The 21,709-nt window shown below is 40.3% G+C and overlaps 2 protein-coding genes across 3 annotated transcripts in view; both read right to left on the reverse strand.

Annotated features, from left to right (window-relative positions):
• LOC116963655 (chloride channel protein C-like) overlaps window positions 1-6,675 on the reverse strand; it is a 78,658-nt gene extending 71,983 nt beyond the window's left edge. The window contains 6 exon segments of the mRNA XM_042797854.1: window positions 105-280; window positions 1,256-1,336; window positions 5,392-5,434; window positions 5,436-5,519; window positions 6,426-6,502; window positions 6,505-6,675. Coding sequence (XP_042653788.1) covers window positions 105-280; window positions 1,256-1,336; window positions 5,392-5,434; window positions 5,436-5,519; window positions 6,426-6,502; window positions 6,505-6,675 — 632 coding nt within the window.
• A 9,709-nt stretch (window positions 6,676-16,384) lies between these two features.
• Window positions 16,385-21,709, reverse strand: part of UBE2V2 (ubiquitin conjugating enzyme E2 V2) — a 29,472-nt gene continuing 24,147 nt past the window's right edge. For both annotated transcript variants that reach the window (XM_042797989.1, XM_042797991.1), the window contains exon 4: window positions 16,385-17,254. In XM_042797989.1, coding sequence (XP_042653923.1) covers window positions 17,108-17,254 — 147 coding nt within the window. In that variant the 3' untranslated portion in view covers window positions 16,385-17,107. The remainder of the gene's footprint in view (window positions 17,255-21,709) is intronic.

The raw sequence follows: 21,709 nt of genomic DNA on the forward strand, positions 1-21,709 counted from the left end.
TGAAAAGAGCTCCCAATGGAAGGTATTTTCTAAATCAGCAGAGCCACCATTGCAAACCCATACCCTCAGCCTGATAGCTTTAACTTTTGTCTGCTATTTCTTACCCTAAATGAATCATGGGACCTTCTGGCCCACAGCAGAGCCCGGAGGCTACAACCAGCATGCATGAGACAAATGTCCCTAAAAACGTCTTGATGTTAAAGAGATGTTGAATGGAAGTGCCATTTAAGTACCCAGTAATTTCTGGCAAGCCAGACGGTGAACCTGCTGGGCAAAAGAACTGCAAAGAAAGAAAACAAAAAAAAAAAAAAAAAAAATGGAGAGAAACAGAGTCAACAATCATTAGATTGTTACTGTGTTCGGTGCATCTAAGGACACAGGCTTTAAGTCCAGCCCTTACCTTGCTCTGTTCATGAACAAACTTTCCCAGAATTAACAGACAGCATAGATACACATATAACTTCTGGCTACACACAAAAATTCAAGCTCCCAACAGCGTTGCTATATGCATACTGGGGGTAACAAGAGAAGAAAACAACTGATGAGAGACCCTGCCCCAGCCCCTTTTGCCACCCCGGGTCTTGCCTCTGCACAGGCTGTCCACAGCACAGGGTGTATGTGTGAAGCTGCGTGATTTGTCCAGTCAGTTCAGACTCTAGATAGCTTAAAACCAGTCAGTTATTACACGTATAACAGCAAACTCCCTTTTCCTCCTGTTGCTGAATTTTGGGGTAAATTCAGTAAAACATTCATTTTTTCTCTCACCTATGCTGTTGATTGCCTGTCTATAATTAAATTGAACACAGCAGTACAGTAAATGACAGAAAGGCTCAATGTTTTAGCTTTGCTGCCTCATAAAAGTACTGATCTGGGCTACAAGCAATATCCACACAGCACAGCTAAAAGATCAGTCTAAAACCACCAGTAAATTTTATATGGACTGAGGGTCTTTGGCTTCGGCCCCTTCCAAACATTGAGTTTTCACAAGTTACATCAGCTACCATTTGTATTTATTTTATAAACACTACATGCTAAGTGTAAATTGCATCGCCACCACCACTGATTTCACCCCAGACACCTGTATACAAGTTATGGGCAATGGAATCCACCCTTAGGCTGAAGGCCAAGAAAGACCTCTCCAATCGGGTTGCATAATAGAGGGGGTTTTAAAAATAAAATACTGAACCAGTACTGAGAAGAGCAAGAGATTTGGTTTATCACAGCATTATAGGCTTGTCAAGTAGGAGACACTTACCAGCACTGACCCTGAAGAGAGAACCACCATGGCCAGCCCAGACCCAGTCGCACACAGCCAGCTCATGTGGATGTTGCCGTCCTGTCCAGCTGACAAATACGTCGGCACCCATAGACCAGGTCCCGCTTTTCAACAATCTTTTGTCCCACAGATTCCTGCAGGCAGAAGGTGTACCACAGGGAAAACCCAAAACAAGCAGTGCAGGCTCTTTAGAAGGACGAGGAGTGAGTAACAGGAAGGTGAAGAATGACTTTCAGAGTCAAGTCATGGGTTTTTTTCCAGGACTTCTTGCCCATCTCTAAAAACACTATAAAGGATAAGGTGTTACTCATCAAGGCTCTTTTCAGGCCAGGAGCAGAGTTAAAGGACCTTAGGAGCATGCACAAGAAAATGTTAAATGGTGTCTTCAAGAGGCATTTTGCCTGAACAGAGGAGGTTTCAAAGTCTTGTATTCAAAGTGATTACCTTCATGAATTTGTAGCTATTATTAGTGGACAGAACATATGTGAGCAAGCTCTTTCCTGGTTTATTTTAACCAAAAGGCCACCTCTCATACGAGGCCTTCTTGCCTTTAAAAAACACGTTCCAGACTCCCCGGGGTTTTCGGTCTGTTTGTGCTCGGGCTGACCGCAGCCATGCTGTCTCCAGAACTCCTCAGCTCCCACATACTTTGCCGCCTTCCACGGCACTGAGCTGTGATTTATCGCGTGCGCAGGTCAAACGCATCCCCGGCACTCCTGAGGTCACAGCGTTACAGCCGGCCCCTGCAGCCTTCCCAGCAGCGTGTCCCATCAAGGCTTTTGGAAGCGCATCGTGCAACGCAGCCGAACAGCAAAGCAAAGTGCACAAAAGTAAGTTTTGCTCATCTGCAGCTGAAGGAGGTATTTTAGACAGGGAGCCCTTCCAAGGCAAGAATTACATGTTTGTACGGATGTCAGAGGCTGTGAGAGCTTACCTCTATTATTTTAATACAATAGGGCAAATTTTGTAACACAACAGGACCAATGGTGTGTATAACGGTTGTTGGGATGTCCTGGAGTCAAACTGTGGTTTCTTTCTATATATTCTTTATTTATACTTTAGTGTGTATATATACATACAAATGCATATATACATGTATGCATGTGTATTCCCCCACTGTTTATATATTTTATAAACATACACAGAGTTTGTATATAAGAAACCCCAGGGAAATAATATTCTAACAGTATTATATATGCTTTCCTCATGGAAAACCTAAACTTGTTAATTTCTTGGATATTCCCTGATATAATCAGCCTCCATCCGTTCCACAGAATAAGTTCTGTTCCACAGAATAAGCATGTATGGCAAGCAATTGAGATCTGTCCTTCAGCAGTTGGCAGCATTATTCCATTATCTTGATTTCACAGAATAGTGGAGAACACATCCATGTCTCCCTTGTACTGGGAGAGCCCAGAACTGGACCCAGTCCTCCAGATGTGGCCTCACCAGTGCTGAGTACAGGGGAAGAATCACCTCCCTTGACCTGCTGGCAACACTCCCCCTAAGGCAGCCCAGGAGGCTGTTGGCTGAATGGCAGTACAATCACCTGGTCTATCAACCACAGCTTCCTTCCAGTTTTCTTTTGTCCGCAACTTTGCTGAGGGTGCACTCTGTCCCACCATCCAGGTCATCAGTGAAGACATCCAACACTGTCTGACCCCAGTACTGACCCCTGAGGTACACCCATGGTGTCTGGCCTCCAGCTCAACTTTGTGCTACTTTGAGCCCAGCAGTTCTGCCAGTTTTAAATCCGTATCACTGTCCTCTTATCTAACCCATACACCATCAGTTTGTCTATGAGGATGTTAAAAGAGACGGTGATGAGAGCCTTGTTAAAGTCAAGATAAACAACACCCACTACTCCAGTCATCTCACTGGAGAAGGTTGTTATACATTGTAAACCCATGCTGACTATGCCAAATCACACCATACAGTCAGAAATGGTTTCCAGGATTATTTGCTATATCACCTTCCCAGGGTCAAGATGAGGTTGACTGGCCTGTAGTTCCCTGGATCGTTCTTCTTGTCCTTCCTGAAGACAGGAGTGACACTGGCTTCCTCCAGTTCTCAGGAACCTCTCCTCAATTGCCACGACTTTTCAAAGACAACTAAGAGTGGCTTCACAGTGACATCAGCCAGCTCCCTCAGAGAAGGCATCAAGTACCTTGGCCCCTTCTAAGTCCTTTGTCACCAAGTCCCTTACCCGGTTCAACATCAAGCCCGCTTTTTTCTTAGTTTTCCGTGTTGCCCTTCAACATCTCTTACCAGATCCAAGTCCAGGTGAACTTTGGCCTTCCTCACCCCATCCCTGCACACTCAGACAATGTCTCTGTGTTCCTCCTGAGTCACCTGTCCCCGCTTCCACCTCTTGTGTGCTTGCTTTTTATGTTTGAGTTTTGTGCAGAGCTTCTTGCCACCTTCTGCTTGATATCGTGCTCACTGGAAAGGACTGTTCTTAACCATGGAGGAGATAATCCCTGAAAACCAACCAGGCCTCTTGGATTCCTATTCTCTCCAGGATGGTCTCCTTTGGGATTCTTCCAAGCAGATCCCTGAACTCTCCTAAAGTCCAGAATTGTGATGCTGCTTTTTGCTTTTTCCCCCTCATCTCAGGTTCCTGCACGCCACCATCTCATGGTTCCTGCTGTCACCAGCCTTCACATCCCTGACCAGTCTTTCCTCGTCTGTAAGTACAAGGTCCAGTAGACCATCTGCCCTCACTGGCTTCTCGATCATCTATCAGAAAGTTGTTATCAATGCACTCCAGAAACCTCGTGGATTACTTGTGCCCTGCAGCGTTGTCTTTCCAGCAGATACTGGGGTGGTTGGCTAAGGACACCCATTAGGATCTGGGCCAATGACCACAAGACTTCTTCCAATTGTCAGAAGACAGCCTCGTCTAATTCTTCGTGAGGTGGCAGTCTGTAGCAGGCGCCCACAACAACATCCCATACCTTGGTGTGCCCTCTCACCCCGACCCGTAAGCTCTCAGCTGACCCTCCTCTGCCCCAAGGCAGCGCTCCATCCATTCCCACTGCTTTCTCAGAAAAAAAGGGCAACCGCCACGCCTCACCATCCAGGTCGATACTTCCTAAAGAACCTGCATCCAGCCACTGAGCTCTGTCAGCTACCCCACCGTATCTGAGCAGACAAGGAGCTCGTTCGCCATGCCCCGGCCTCAGCCGGAGGCCCCGGGCACTGCCCGCAGCCCCACGTCTGCAGAGCTGCACCCTCCCTCGGAAGCTTGCGCTGGGTTGTCGCTTCTTCTGCGTCGGGGGTAATTTCTCCCCTGGGTGCTGGGGCATGTCCGACATCTCCTCGCCACCGTTGCTGAGGCCCTGGCCCCTTCCTGCACAAATTGCCGTGCCTGCTGGCTGCGCGCCGTGCTTGATGCTTATACAGGCTCCCCCCAGCACCAGCTGACAGGATGCTTGACCCTCCCTGGCCAGGATTCAGCTGGAAAAAAAGCTCAAAGCCCCTTTCTCACCAGAAGCTCTTCAGCATTCATACTATCTACCACAGACATCACAAACCAGGCAAAAGTTTTACCACCCTGCTTCTCTCTGCAGGCGAGAAAAAGAAGTAGTCAGGGTCAGAGATGCCTTAACATTTACATTGTTTTTAGCGATTTAGTGATTTTTACCGACACCATCGCAGTTATTAGAGGTGATGATACCCCTCAAGGACAAATTAATCATTCCACAGTAATCTATTACAGCATTAGCAAAAGACAGCTTCCCCAGACACAGAAAGAAATAACATATCTGATACCAGGTCCACATTCACCAAGTGCCTGAAGAGAAACCTAATCGCTTCCCTTGGACTTCCAACAAAACCTAAAGCAGCACATGACCCTTATGTACAAGGAAGAAGTTCACAGTATTTTAAAGATTGCCTTCATCAATCTCATGACAAGAACACCATCAGATATTTTACTATACTATAGGCTATGTTATAGCAAAAGACACCAAAGCATGCCTACACAAAGCACCGCAGTATATCTGATGTCCACACCCACCTAGGCAGACAGCACCTCTAGTCAGTTAAAACTTTACAATGTGGATTTTCTAATAAACAAACACAGAGGAGGTCACTGATTTTCTCTTGCTCACATGTAGGTAATTTTCCACCAAGTCCCATTTCAATTTGATGAGAGTCAATTATCTGATGAATCAAAAACCCCAGCATCCCAACCGCTGTTCCAATTAGCCCTATCAGCAGTCATCGATCCCACTCTTTTCTAGAAATAGGAAAACACAGTCATCTCTCAGCCTATAGCACAGGACTGTTTGCTATGCTTCCTCTCACAAACATGCGATTTCCATTTTTAGAGCCTTTTGATTACTAACTGTGACTATATGAGCAAGAGGCTGGTTTTGCCACTATCTCTTTAAAAAGTGTACACTCGATAAAACTCTACCCTCAGGTGAAAGTCATTTGCATTTCGAAACATAAGGAACATGGTTGGACTTTTTTGGTTTCTTTTTTAATATGTAAGTAGCAGTACAATCTGCTTTCAGATGCTGATTGTTTGATGCCATCTCAGAATTAAATTCTGTGACTCAGTAATTAAGCATTCAGCAGAGCACTCAGAACTCATTTCAAAGTAATCCTGTTTTCTCCTACTGCAACTAATGCACTGAGCTCCTAACACGTAAATGTGCAAACCTGTATCTCTAGTTTCTGTCTTTCCTAAATACATACTTCTAATAAGTGTGCACCAATAATAATTTCTGATTTATTTCTAGTATCAACTAGGACTACAGCACCACTACTGAGACTCAAACACCTTGTTTCCTGCAGATTACACTGAGAGGCAGTGAATTGCAAGAAAAGTCTCAGTAAGAGAACATTCCCCCAAACCTCTGCAAAGTCTTCCTTTGTAGTTGTATGCTTTGGGGACTTAATAAACGGGTTTTTGCATATTCAATAATTTGTCAAGAGCAAAGGAATAAGAACTTTCCAAAAATGCTTTTAATCAAAGTTGCTTGCCACTTGACCCCGTTATACATTCTATTGAAGTGTTTTCCTATGTACAGAAAGAATAAATAAGTTTCTTAATTCATTCTGCTATCAGGCATCTCCCTGGCTTGTCCAAATTACCTATATCTTAAAGGCAATTTAACAGTATTTAAGGTAAATTTACCTGTAAGTTTTCTCTTATAGCCACTTCTTATAAACTTCACTGTGTGAAGGCAAATAATCCAAACTCTCCTGGGCTATCAGGTGTTATCTCTCTCCTCCCTGCAGTGATAATACGCTAAACTGCTTCTGCTGATGCTGCACTGCCTCCTAAAATCCTGAGAACGAGTCAAATCAGGCCCATGATCTTCTGCCATTAACATCTCCTCTTCACCATTTTCCATGTGTGTCCTACGGGAAAAAAGTGCTGACATTACAGTGGCCTCAAAGAATCTTCGGGATGCCAACAAGACGGACGTGAGCCCAAGATCAGTCTCCTTGAGACTGAAAGCGAGGAATGAAAAACCCCACGAGGACGGCGTAGCTGTGGCGCAGAGACTGGCTGGTTTGGGTTTGGCCTCGGTCTGCTGTGGCTATGCATGGACCCAGCACCGCCAAAGCAACAAAAACTTGTCTGAGCTGGAGCTCCCTGGTGAAGGAGTCACGCCAAGAACAGACCGACCACTGGAGCAAGATTATCGCGGCAGCCCCTTGCGGGCTGTTCAGAGGACGGGGGTGTTTAAGCCACAGGGGCTTTGTCTCTTTTAAAGAGATGATCGCTTGCTGTGCTTTGGGCTGTCCCAACACCTTGATCCACTAATCGAATCACACAGTTTAATTAAATAAAACAAAACGTAGCTTGCAGTGACATTCAGTTAAACACTGAATTATCACTATTATACAGGCACCGTAAAAAAGCTTATTCTCTGACATTATTTCCTTTGAATTTACATGTCAAATTTATTTTTAGGCATTGGGTAGACTAACAAACTCACTACAGCTTGGACACTTTATCCAAGGTAGTTTGTAAATTGGCGGTTCAATCAAAGCAGAAAAAGACTTGATGCATGTCAAATATTTACTGTAAATAAAAATCGGTAACGTGCTGTGTGTTTGCCACCTCCAAAGTCTGGTTTTGGTTGTCAAAGAGCAGAGAAAGACTTGTGTTGCTCTCCACTTACTGACACGTGGACCAATTTGGAAAGGTCTCATCTCAAATAATAAGGAAACATAAATAGTTCCTGGTTGTTAGTGAGTACTAAGTGGCAAGAGAGGAAAAAAAGATCTTTACGCAAACCACACACACATTTGCTGAAACCAAGCCTTTTGAACCCTGTGGTTTTTCAACAGTTCAATCAGGCACTTCATTTTAAAGATTTCAAAAGTACTATGCAAATTCCAGACCTGGCAACTCTCAGTCTGAGAATAAAAAGAGAGAGTTAAAGAAACCAAAGACTTCAGAAAATAATTGTTGCTGAAAACCGTGTGAATGGCTACAAGCCATTGTAAATTAATTTAAAAATTTAATGTAACTTTCCTTACAGATGTAGGGAAATAAATTTATCTTTGCCACAAATACGTCCATAGAGAAGTTATCTGACAACAAACATGCTTTGTGCGATCAATTAAATCACTCCAGTCAAAGGTGAGCTGAGGAGGAATAGCCAGGTTCTGACTGATTTTTGACCTGTTCTTATCTAAAAAGCGGTAAGTGCTTTATTAAACATAGTAGCTCAGACCTTAGTTTTGGGTTTGAGCACAAAAAAGTTTTGAGATTAGACTGCTAATTTGTGCCCGTACAAAAACTGTGTTTAACTAGTCCTATTCCAAGTTTAAAACAGAGCAAAGGAAAGCAGAGCCCAGCCAAAAAAATCAGGCACCCGAGCTGAGCTTGTGGCTGGGGCCCCGCTGCCGCTTCGTTCAGGGATATCCAGTCTGGCTACTGCGAGATCTCCATTTAGCCCATTTCTTTATTTCTGGAAGGTGAGAATTTGTATGATGTCATCCTCTAGTTGTCTTAGATCAAAGCGGTATATGCGAATAGATCCAGCTATTAAAGAGACTGCAGCATAAACAGAAGTGCAAAATCCACTGAACAATACAGAAAGGGGAATAAACAAACCAAGCTACCTTTCTAGAGGAAAGGGATGAGGCTAAGTCACACTGCTCACAGATGATACAGAAATACCTCATTCCACGTCACGATGACTTGTTATGTAAACAGGACGGCTGTTTCTCCTCAGACAGGAATACCATCACCATCTGTAAGCGCACACCCCAGCATTTGCCTTTCTGTCCCTCGAGGCCAGCAGACCGAAGCTGACAACTCCTCTTCCACCAGACATGAATGCAACCCAGTCGCTGCAGCAGCAGCTCAGCTGTACTGCAAATTTTCACAGGCACCAACTCACGCATTCAATTTTGAAAAACAAAACCGTGTAAGAATGAGTTTTCAAATTTTGAGCCCTATTTTTTTTTTTCACTGACTCCTCTATAGTTAACTTAAACCTGCCAATATGCTCACTTATCTGAAATACATTTCAGAGGTATTTCTGAAGGGGTGCAGAAATGGCAAGGGTCCAAAAGCTAGAAGGCAAAAAGCAGAGATATTTGAGACTGCAGGGCAGCACAGCTGCATCCCAGAGATGCAGAAGTTGAGACAACCCTACAGAGTACAGACAAGGCCTTACAAAATATGTACACACAGAGGGCAATTGTTCATTATTTTACAATGAAACTTCAGGTTTCATTTTCCCACCTTAACAGAGAAAGTTGTTTTCAGAACACATCGATGGAGAAGGCAAATGCAGTTTGGGGTTATAAAAGCATTCTGTACCAGAAGTTCCTCTGCTAGAAATAGATACTGCTTAACTGCCCATCAGAATTTGACCCAAAACCTATGCATTTTGGCTGCCATTGTTAAATAATGCTCACATACACACCTCCCAGTGCTGAACATGAGATTTCATCCTTCTTCTATAAAGTATTTTGGAGGGTGTATCATGAGCCCTGTGCAGTCTGCATAGGGATTGTCCTGCTTTCTGTAATAGGTTTTTATCTCCAAACATACCACAAGCATCTCTTTGCTTATCCAAGAGCTTCTATAACTCAAATTTTGCCATGGATAACGGCAAGCAGAGGCAATGATGAAGGAATAACTTCTCAATACTGAAAGACAAAATTCCTCCCCGGCCCCAGAGGAGCAGAGAATCCAGGCAGTGAACAGTTCTCAGGTTTTTCCACTGATTTCTGACTTTGACACCTGCTTCTGCAAGGCTTGCTACCTTACTTACAAGGGTTCCTACCTCAGAGGGATCACAGCCTAATTGGGAATGGCTGCTTTGGAGACAAGGAGGGGAAGGAGGAGTCTGTATTCTGTGTTCATCACCACAGAAAGCTGGTAGATACATACTCCTTTAAGTAAATGCTTTAAGGATTCAAATTATCAATTTTTACTTAGTTGGGGGAGTTATAAAATACCAACATGGGGGTAAAGCCCGCTTTGAAGCTGCCAAGACCCTGTTTGGGAGGCACAGAGCTGCTCGATCCGTTCCCACGCAGCTTCGGTGCAGACCCAAGGGTGAGGGCAGACACCAGCGCAGCGCTCGCCTCCTCGGGAAGCGTCAGCAGGCTGAGCTTGCCTGCCCCCAGTCGGGACCTGGAAAGCAGCTCCCTTGAAATTCGAAAGATCGGCAAAGGACCGACCGGACCACTGCCACTCGGTGAGGCGCAGTGGTAGCTGCGTTTCTGCAGTTCACATGATTATCACGAGTTGGCCATGCCAACACGAAGTATTGAGCTACCCCATCTAACTCCTCTCCTAAATAACTGGGGGGAAAGAACACCACAACTTCATTTGCCTAAATGTTTTGTAAGTGTGAAAGTATGTGCGTGCATGCACATGCATGTGTTCTTTATCCTTTAGAAGACCGGGGTGGAATAATCCCAACCTATACCGTGAAAATACAAAATAAATATTGTTAAATTACAAGCCACAGCAAGTAAGAACTACCCACCAAACAGCATTAGCGATACGGCATGAATTTAATACCAAAACATTTTCCCACTTGTCTTTAAATAGTACAGACATAAATCAGATTCCAGATATTACACACAAAAACACTCACAACAGAACTCCAATTCTTGCTAGGGTTGTACTAAACCACTCCTACCTGGGCACAAATTACTGGTCCCCCGTGTATCTAGATGGATACATAATGTCATTTCAGTTTTGCAGTAACAGGCGTGTAAAAAAACAAACAAATATGTAGTTGGCAGCCCAGTTTGATGTAGACAGAGAACAGCGTATTTTTTGAATGGCGTCAAGAGTTGTATATACTTAAATTACAGGAATTCCTTCCCTCCCCACTGCTCCTTGCCTTCAACTACAGGCTCGTTAGTGCAGGGTATGCGATTTGTGCATCTGTCAAGTAAAGTAGTGCACCATTTTTGTTGGCTTCTGTTTCAATGCTAATTATCATACAGATATTGTAGAATAATAAAATCACAAAAACACAAGAAAGCATTGGAGAATTAATGTTGTTGCACTGAGAAACACAATAATTCCAAACAAATCTGAAGGTAAAAGTGAAGAGTATTTGAAATGCCAGATGAAATAAGTTCCTACTCTAAGGAACATAAGCAGTTTAGTGTATATATATACATATAGATGTAAGTTTTTTTAACAGATTGAAAGCAGGGTGATAGAATGAAGAGCTTCTGAAGCAGTACTCTCTATTCACTGCACCCCGCTCTGAAGATGAAAACCATTACACTACTAAATGAGGTGATACTCACATTTTAAATAACAAGTGTTTAATGTGCAATCTGAATGACAGCTCAAGGAAGCAAATAATTATTATAGCGACTGAATAGTGATATAAAAACACTGCTAAGTAGAAATATCACGGCTACAAATCTTCCTTTCTCATTATTTCAGTACTTCAAAGTTACAGCATTTAAGGAATTAAATTATTCTACTAATTTAGCATGAGAATTTTGTTATAAATGCAATGACTCATACATTTCACGCTGACTGTAAGGGCATAGGTGTTTGAAACAGTTTCTGATAAGGCTGTAACAAATCTAATACATTGTTATGGGTTAGTAGTCCCATACAGGATCATTAATTTAATCTGCGAATCTTCATCCAGAAGAAAAAAAAAAAAATTGCATATGACAGGAAATGTTTTCAGAAAACACAACCAAGATGACTATGACCGTTTCCACGAATTCTGAAATGGTGATGTTGTGGCAAGGAGCTGCTTCAGAGGTTTCTCAGAAGCGGACGGTCCCACAGTTCAAAGTGCAACACACCAGCCAGAGATGAGAAATAATGCTCTCTCCTGAAACTCAGTCCGGCAAACAACAGGGGAAGAAACTGTCGGCCAGAAAAGGCAGGGGTCAGGGTTGCTGGCAATTCGCCTGATACCGTGACTAAAGCAAAGAGTTTTTAGCGTAGGCTCTTCTCATTAATAGCACTGATTCAATTAACGACATGCACACGTTTAAAACTTAAAACTGCCGATCGCCGATCATTTAGATGAACCTGGGAACTAAAGAACCAGCCACCCGCACCACGTGCTTCCATGCTGCCGGTCTACACTGCTCCTCACGGTGGCAAGCTTCACGTACCACAACCTAAAAGAGTCATCTCGACCTGCTGTACTTCACCACAATGTTCAACAATTTTAAACGCAGGAATATTCAATCTCAAAAAAGCAGAAGAGATTAATAGAACTGAGTTAAGTCCCGTCAGGCTGAATTTATGGAGTTCCAAGAGCTAGTTCATCTCCCAAAGTCATTCTGTGAGGCTTGACCCTCTCTCCCATATTACCCCAATATTCATGACATGGGAAAGATCTGCTAGAAACTCTCCTCCACATCTTCATGGTAACTTCGCAGCTCTACTGTTTGAGCTGCTCCCATCCTAATTGTAACAGTTTATATTCACGTGACAACTGGAAAAAAATAGCAGATTTTTCACGGTCTAGTGTCAAGTCAGTAACAGGTTTCTTTACCAGGTTTCTTTTCTAGATAAATTTTAATCAGGAGAAATTGCAGAGGGAAATCAAATGCTTCCCCCCTCCCTTTCTCATTCCTGCACGTTTAAAAATATAATAACTTTAAACAGCCAATATGTTAACTCAGCATACCTACACATCTATAATAATCACCAGGGAACAGAGTGGGAACAAGCAGAAAGCAGCCGATGAAAACCCTCCTTGTTTATGTCTACATAGCCATTCCTTCAGTATTTCTGAGTTAACAAAAACATATTTAAAAAAAAAAAAACTCAAACTGTGTAGTTTAAACATTATAAAACTATGTTTACATTTTATCTATACTGCATATATTAAAAGCAGAAGGTTGGGATGCTTCCGTTAAGAAATGATGGAAAGTCATAAATTAGTACAGAAAACATGCATTATATCAAGAGATCCAAAGCACTGGTTATTTGTGCATTATCTTAACATCATCCATAAAGTTATCAATTTATGTAGTTTGGCACTAGTATAAATAATAAAAGGCTTTTTATATTTATCACCATTTTAAGATGATAAAGACTGAAAAACTTCATGGAACTGTTTGGATATGGGAATGCCACTTGAGAGTTGGTACATGACATGTATTCTATAGAAAGGAATTCACTGTACATTCATTTACAACCTCTTATCAATTGAGCTGAAGGTATACATCCACTGAGTAACAACAACAAGAAAAAAGTATGTTACAAACTGCATTAAGGTAATGTAGAAAGTTGATCTTTTAACCACCGAATGGAGTACTCATTCCTATGGAAGTTGAGATCAGCTAGTGAAATGCATTCTTTTGCAATTTTTTAAAGCAGCATAAGTCATTTATTTTCATACTTCCAGCACTACAGGCAATACATCTTTTGTATCATTTTAGTCCATGATCACTTGGGTCTGCAACATAAAATGTGTAATACACTCTCTCAGGGAATAACACTATCACCAAAACAGGTAAAAGAAAACCCTCTCCCACAACTGTTTTGTTCTGTAGAGTTAACACAGATGCATTAACAAGTTGAAGACTTTTTTTTTTTCTCTGTTAATTACTATTAAAGACCACAGGCATTCATCACATTCCTCCAATTCTCCACCTCAAAAAGCCTCCTAGGCTTCACAAGAGTCCTGAACACATTATTTAGAAAAATTTATGAGAAACGTATTTTGTTCCACTGCTTCACTTCTATCTGGAATTTTATTTGCATAAAAGACCAACAGTAGTTTTAAGTCACCTTTTTTTTTTTGTTACAGTAACACATATTCAGACTTGCTTGATTCCAGCTTATTCCTCCTTCTCGAGCAGTTGAGACTAGCCACACCAGGGGCAATCTGGATCAGTTTTCAAAGACTAGAGATCAGAATAAAAACAGGCAGCAGTCAGGCATCTTGCCTCTGTCATAGGATTACCAGGTGGCCTGCGAAATGAGCCTTCCGCATCAGATGATAGTGGAAAATAATTCTAATAAATATTTATAGGCCCTGAATTATTGTCTTGAAAGCTTCTAAATAGGAAATGCATTTCTACTAACTCACCATACAAGCAATCACATAAAACACAAACACATGTCTAAATTACAGTTTATTATTATAGTTGATCAACTAGGATGCACTAAAATTTTCCTTTAGGTATCCCCTATACAACAACAAACATTTAGGAGGACTGCACATTATGCATTTATTTCATAATAGTCGAGGGATTCATTCCTGACTCCATCCTGCTGGGTGTCAAGTATTATCAATTTGCTTTCAGGAAGATGAGCACAACCAAGGCAGCTGGTAGGTGCACACCTTGCAACATCTTATGTACTTTATTTAATCAATGAGTAAGGCACATTATTTCTAACATGGATATTTCCATAGGCTTGCTCATCCTATCTTAAGGTTTACGAAGCACAAATCATACCATCTTTGGTTTTTTTATTTGGTTCATAGTAAACTTATCCCTCCCTTGAACAACAAAAACACTTTTTGTCAATGCTTTAGAGCACAAAGCTAGTTTAAGTCCCAATTGACCATCAACACGATATGAATTTTCAAATGCAATCTGAAAAAAAACATTTAGAACTTTCGCACTTTGCCCTTCAGACAACTGGTTTAAAATTGTGCTCTAATTTGCAAGATGTACAAATACAGTTTTGAGAAGAAAAAAAATGTGCATTTGCTAACAATAGCAAAATTAAATATAACACAAATTAAATACTTGTAAGAGGAAAAATAAAGTTCTAGCGTATAAGTAAATTACCTAAAAGAAACCACAAGAACACGAGAGAACAATTACTAAGGAAACACTGATCAGACATGGATACCTGTGAAACAACGGAACCTTTCTGGAGGAGAGTAAGCAGCAGTGCTTCAAAATCTTCTTCAGGTAATGAAAGAGTTTCAAGGAGGCTCTCAACTTCATGCAGTAGTCAAAGACATTTTAAAATCTCTTAATTACATACAGATTTGTTCCAGTGCAAGCAAAATGGAAAACAAACACACTTAAAATCACCGCAGGGATATTTTTACAGTCATCCTTTATGTTACATACCCTGGTGTCAGAGCTCAGGTCAACTCTCTCCACCACTTTTATTTTCTTCTGCAAAATGTTTCTGCTTACAGCTGGATATGCAGATTTTCACAGATAGAAATGGTTAGAGTATAGACAAGGAGGAATAACTGTTACGGGATCAACTTGCACCACATACGACTAAGCAACCAACCAGTCCTTTTTCATGCTCGGTGAGTAAGTCAGTCTCTTAAATCATGTCACCAACCAAATAATAGTCTATGAGTATTTCTCATTCTCTCAGTAGTCTATGCTGAAATCTTCCAAAAAAATTCACATCTCAGAACTGTACAGTTCCATTACTTTAATTGATTAAATATAGATTAGCAGTGTTAGTGTAAGAAAAGATTTAATGGCATCAAAATCATTCAAATTAAATCAAGTAAGAAAATGTTGCAATGCACTTCAGCCAAACCATCACAAATGATATGTTATATAAATACAGACACGAGGTAGCTGGCAGCTACAAATCCACCAATTCTGGAAATGTCCAATTTGTCTAAAGAGCATAAACTGACAAATACTAATTAAACCTTTCCATTAAAAAAAAAAAAAAGAACACCTAGTTTATTGCTTTAAGAAGTTCATTCTTTACATCAGAAAGAGGCAAAGGCATATTAAAGAAAGTTACCTGGCTGTTGATGGCTTTTGATTGTATTCATTTTTTCAAAATAACTACTAAATAAAATTCTGAATGCAAATAGCTGACTCGCTTCCAATGTTACATGTTCTCACCCAAATGAACAAAAGCTTGCATTTTCCAAGAGAGGGGGCAGGGAAAGAAGGTATAACTTCCGAAAGGATAGCATTAACTACTTTCTTATGAGAAACCAGTAACAGGACTAAACCCAGTGTTCCCACCAGACAGAAGACATTGAAAAAACAGACCAACAATTGCAGGAGAGGCAGAAAGCATTATAGCCAACGAAGACAGCAGTGGCACAGCATACAATACATGGAATGCAGATGGAAATATGATGATCTGTATCACAGATGTAATTTTTATTAAAGCTTCCTGAAGTTTCTTTTGTGTGTTTCAGAAAAGGCAAAAGTGGAACAGACAAAAAAAATGGCAAGAAACACAAAAAAGGAAAAGATACAAGAAATCAAGCATCAAGTCAGTAACTACAAAAGCACGACAAAGGACAGAAGTAGGACAGACTTCAGCAATGTGGTCTGAAAACTGCTCAGAGGTCAAGTAAGCAAAGGGAAAGTTATGCTCATTTCTCAAAAGAATCTGGAGGGGAGGTGAAGGAGAGGTGGGGAGGCAATTTTGAGACAGGGGTGAGGGGTTGGTTTTTTTTTTAAATATATACACACACACACACACGCACACACACGGAGTGCAAGCTTGTCTAAAGAAGTGGTACTACAGATGACAGAATTTACTCCCCTGCAACAAACGGAATACCTCGACCTCTCAAGTAAACTAAGCATACAAAAGTGTTAAGAATAAAAGGTGCATGTCAAACCAGCAGCAATATTATGTTTGGCTTTCCACTACTTCTGCAAGTTACTGTACATACATTACATCACTATTATAGAAATGGCACAGCCTCAGACACTTTCCACATTTTATTTACATTTTAAGACTAACTTTAATCTCAATCACATATCCATACATTTCCTTTGTTTCACTAAAACTTAAATGCATGGTTTATTAGAACAAAGACTGTAAACAAATATTTGCCATGTCCGATACATGTAACACACAGGAGCTGCTTAACAGAAATTAATCCCCCCATTTTATAAATACAGGTATCAAAACAATCCTGAACATACTTTGTGACACTACTAGTAGTCGGCACCCACACCCTTGCAAAATTAAACAAGATGAGCAACAGTATTCACTGTACCTGCTACTTCAAAACAAATTTAACTGCAGCTCTTTTACTAAGCAAGATGGATAAAGCATGCCATTTATATTTTGCCTTCTCAAGAGATTATTTTCAGAAACATATATTATTCCACAGCAATCTGACACTTTCTGTCATGCTTTCATCTTGTAAAACCTGAATTCCAATTTTAGGCTATTTCAGGCTTATGCTTAAATGACAGTGCCTCAATAAGAGAAAAAAAAAAATTGTGCTGCCTTTTTCTCCCATAGTGCCTGAAAACATATTGGGCATACATATATTATATATATTCTTACAAATGTCCAGGTCATGTATACCAGCTGAAATTCTTTTAATGTGTGGGTGTTTGCATTGTGAGATTTAATCAAGACATTAACATGAGTAGAAGGTTGTTGTTTTAAGACAGAAGTTTGAGAATCAGCTAAAATTAATTGTTGTAAGTTTGTCCCTCTGGAGGTTGTGGAAGCTTCATATTTTCTTTGGACATCATTAGACGTCTTAGCTCTTGAAGTACAACTTTAATGCTATAAGAATTTTGCCATTTTGCTAACACTGGTATGCTCCGTGTATCCACCTGGAAAAAGAAGAGAGAGTTGTAAGTTCTGATGAAATACAAAATCTCTACATAAATATCTGCTATTGACTTAACTGTTCTAAGAACGGGTCTAACCATTCCCTGATACTTTCTCTGTGACATAAAATCCCTGCGTTCATAAAATATCTTAAGGAAAACAATCATATACTTACACATAGATACAGATTCTGCAATAAGATCCATGCAGGTGGACCCTTCCATCTGTGCTGATACTAGTATCAGTGAGAAGGAAAGGGGTGGGGGGGAGGAGGAGATCAGCAAACCGTTCACTGCAAAATCGGAGCTCTATCTTGTAAAATTAATTATTTTGTTTCAAATTACCCCCCAAAAAAGGAAAAAAAAAAAGTGATCATCTTCATTATGCCAATATATACACTTGGGTTTTCCTCAGTTCTTTAAAAGAACCTGACACACAAAAGTCCACAGAACACTCTTCTACAGGAAAAATTCCCTTGGTTTTCCTTTGCTACAACCATTGTTAGAATTTATTTCATATCGATACTACATGATGCTTTTGACACATCAAGAGTCACTATATATACAAATGGCTTGAAATATTGAAATAACTGATTCATACTCTTTGGACATTTCTTAGTTCTTTGCATCCTTCTTACAGTAAGTCATCTTACGGAGCTGTGAAGATTACTGTACATCACTTACCAATTTGAATATGAACTGAAAGGAAAGGACATGGGACTTCTCCTATGCGTTTATAAAACCTGTGGGACAATTTACACAATTATATTATAACAGGGAGGTTTCCATAGGAAAGTCAGCAACTGAAAGTCAGCTTGGGAATTGTTTTGGCAGCAGGTAAGTCCTGGCCACCCAGCCCCTGTAAGGAGGAACTTAAGAAGACAGAGGGGCCTACAGCAGCGCAACTGCAGAGGGCTATTGCACGCTACTGAACCCCACGGGCAGAGTAGCACAGGCAGCCCACATGGCTATAAAGTGCTGGAAACCACTGCTTTATCATTTAGGCAGCATAAAACATCGAGAAGTTTCTTATCCCATCTTAATTAGGGCAAACTGAAAGAAAAAACAACACTGGAATCAGAAATAAGAACGTTAACACACACATTTTATTTCTCGATTGTTCAAAGTGAGGCTGTCTATTTTCAAAACACCAGATGAGACTAAACCTTTTTGAAGGAGGAAACTGAGGCCAAGGTTTAACAACATGCTGGTTTGGGCAGAAATACTAACCCCAAAAACTTCTGCTTCCTCTCACTAGAAACTTGTTCCTTTAACAGTGCTACTGCCCGTCAGCTCAGGTGAACCATGAAATGCATCCATAGAGCTACTTTCTGACCTGAACTGAGAGAACCCATCCAGGTTAAAAAAAAAAAAAAACAACAAAAAACACCTTGGGAAGAAGTCCCCAGGAAGGATCCTTGATCCAATTCACATTCACAGCTCAGCACTAGAAGCATTTCTCTTCACACAAATAATGTTCTGTTCAGAGTCGGGAAGCCCTTAAAATCAGCAGAGCTGTCAAAGACAGCGTATCATCAAACCACAGTATAAAAGCCAGTCAGATTACTTAATAATTACTGCAAACATTAATAAATGAGGAAGAAACAAACCACCAAAAGGAAAGCTCCATTACATAGGAAGATCATGACAACTTAAAATACATATGACTGTATGAGCTAATACAGAAAGGTTTTCAAAGTAACGCTGGTCAGATCATCACTGTAATTTCTGGACTACTACTGCTACTTTATTAAAGGGGTATTTTGTTTCATGTGGTAGACAAGAGGCAATATCAGAACAGAATAATCTTTGCAACTGGAAAACTGGTTCTCTTTTCTTATAAAGCAGCCTATTAGATAAAGCCACCAATGAGTAAAGGGGAAATCCAAGTAGCAGCTTAGGTAAGGCATCATTTAGCCTGAATCTTTGTTCTGAGGTACCAAGCTCTTACAGATCTCTTCCTCTCCAATCCTTTTAGATAAGAATAGAGAAGGACGCTCCAGAGTTTCTGTCCAACAAGCTGGACCCAGCAAACTAGGAACAACATGAATTCATTTCAAAAGTTAGAATAGTAAATATCACACCACTCAAATTTGTTCTCCATATAGAAAATGGCATGAGAAATGCATGAGACCACCATTTTTTCCTCATGGAAAACAGAAAATAAACAGAAAAGAGAAACAAGAAAAACTTCATGGTGGTTAAGAATCATGGTAACTGAAAAAACAAGGGCTCAGATCTTATGTTCACTTAGCATACACCTGCAGATGTTTAAGATCTTATATCCTCCCCTCTCACACAGACACACTTATTAACATTTGTTATTACTTCTCTGCAGCTAACCTGACATCTTCAATTTAGCAACATGGAACAAAATGTGAGAGTACTCCCTAACTGCTTTGGTATAATTCCTTTGGCAGACCAGTAGTTTAAAAAACTGGCGTGTTAGTCTGAATCACAATACTTTCTACCAAAGTAACTGGGGAGAGATTACATTACGTGTCACAGACCTGTCAAAATAAAATAAAAATAAAAATAAAAATAAAAATAAAAATAAAAATAAAATAAAAATAAAATAAAATAAAAAATAAAAATAAAATAAAAATAAAATAAAAATAAAATAAAAATAAAATAAAAATAAAATAAAAATAAAATAAAAATAAAAATAAAATCAACAGTCTCCCTGAGAAATATAGTGGGGAAAGAAGCCAGAGTAACCTACTATCAAGGACCAGGTAATGGCTGCAACAGAAGATTTCCAACCAGGGAAGACGTGCACTTGGGGGTGGAAGCCCATATGACAATAAACTGTTTTAGAAGACCACTGGTAAATCAACATGGATAAGAAAAAGGTAGGTTTAGTTTTATTTCTCAAATCTACCGAAATCTACTATAATTATCTCTTCCAATAAAGATTGGGTTAGCAAAAAATGGCTGGAAGGGCAGTTGCTCTGGGACTCCCCAAATCAATGTCTATCCTCAGCCCAGCAATTCTGCTTTCACACCGCCTTCCTTCTCGGTGCTTCTTCTCAACTTTGCCTTTGTAGGTTCTCTCAAGTCTGGAGATCTGCCTCGTTACAGCACACAGCAGTCAGGCCCCAGTGCTGTTCAAACAATGCAATTCTACATACACTGGCTGTACTGGAATATGAGACCTGATCACTTAAAAGTAAGCTCCTCCAGCTCTTCTTTCTTGGCTGGGGATTTGTAACAACGAATTCACAGACTGTAAACTCTGCTTTAACGCTGTTATGAATGTTTTGAGTAAAGACTGCTGCAGCATGACATTTTTGTTGCTGTTTATCTCAAGTCTTCTTTCTCCAAGTCATCAACTTTTTTGATGACATCTTGCCGCAGTAAAGATTTGGGCTCACGTTCTGTGTTGCAGAGTTTATTTCCAAGTTAACGCACAATAAATTCACTTTATGAAAAACAGTAAGATATTTAGAAGAACGACACAAACTATGTTCAAATCACACAAAAGCATTAGGTAATATTCGAGTACACATCCTGGGACGCAGAGGGAGAAATTTCAAGGTCACATAAAAGCTACCTGAAAACTGCAACCTGAAGACTATTTTATTCTGGGTGTGCACTGCTGTAAATCCTTAAACAATAGCAAGAGAAGCAATGTGTATAATGCATAATTTTTTCTAAACAACTGAAATTAAACCAAATAATTATACACAATGTTGCAAAGTTTATAATGTTCCAAATAACTTCAAGAAGTAGCAAACTGCTTAGTCTACAATAAACATAGTCAAAGCAATAACTAGACAACAGTTTACAGGTTACAGCTGACAGAGTCCCAAGTGAGTTTAAAGGAAACAATTATGTCCAGCTGTAAATGGTATATAAATGAACAGAAGTGATTGCAAATCCTGCAGTGTAGACTGCTGAAGAGCACTCTCACAGATGCAAAAATCAGACATGCTCAAAAGACCATGGGAAAATAAATAGCATGTCAGAACGCAACCTGTGTTTTATCAATACAGGATACACAAGTCTCCAGAAGACCCCGTAGCATTAAGAATGATAATTTAAATAGACTTTTATAACAGTGATCCCATTAGCAAGTAAAAGCATTTTGTCCAGCCCTATCTAAGTACTTGGACTAGCTTTTCTGAACTCAGTACCCTAATTCTGTATACAGACCCAGCAGCACTATAGGCAAATTGAAAAGCGGAAAACCACAAAAACTAACTTGCAGATAATAAAAGGAAGGCAATTTAGCAGGGTGACTCAGAGCACCGAAGTTCAGTCTTTTGAGGTAAAATACTCCTGAAGTAGCCCTCTCCTTTCCTGCACTAAATTTATTGAACAGCGATCTCCGGGATCCCTGAACATATACTGCTGATGGAAAAGCTACTTGCAAGCAAAACTCCTCTCCCAGAATAATCAAACAAAAAGTCAGTAAGCCTGTAACTCTCAGTATCGATAAATTCATAACACGTGCAC

Source organism: Tyto alba, unplaced genomic scaffold (assembly GCF_018691265.1).
Source record: "Tyto alba isolate M040663 unplaced genomic scaffold, T.alba_DEE_v4.0 Super-Scaffold_27, whole genome shotgun sequence".
Taxonomy (NCBI): domain Eukaryota; kingdom Metazoa; phylum Chordata; class Aves; order Strigiformes; family Tytonidae; genus Tyto; species Tyto alba.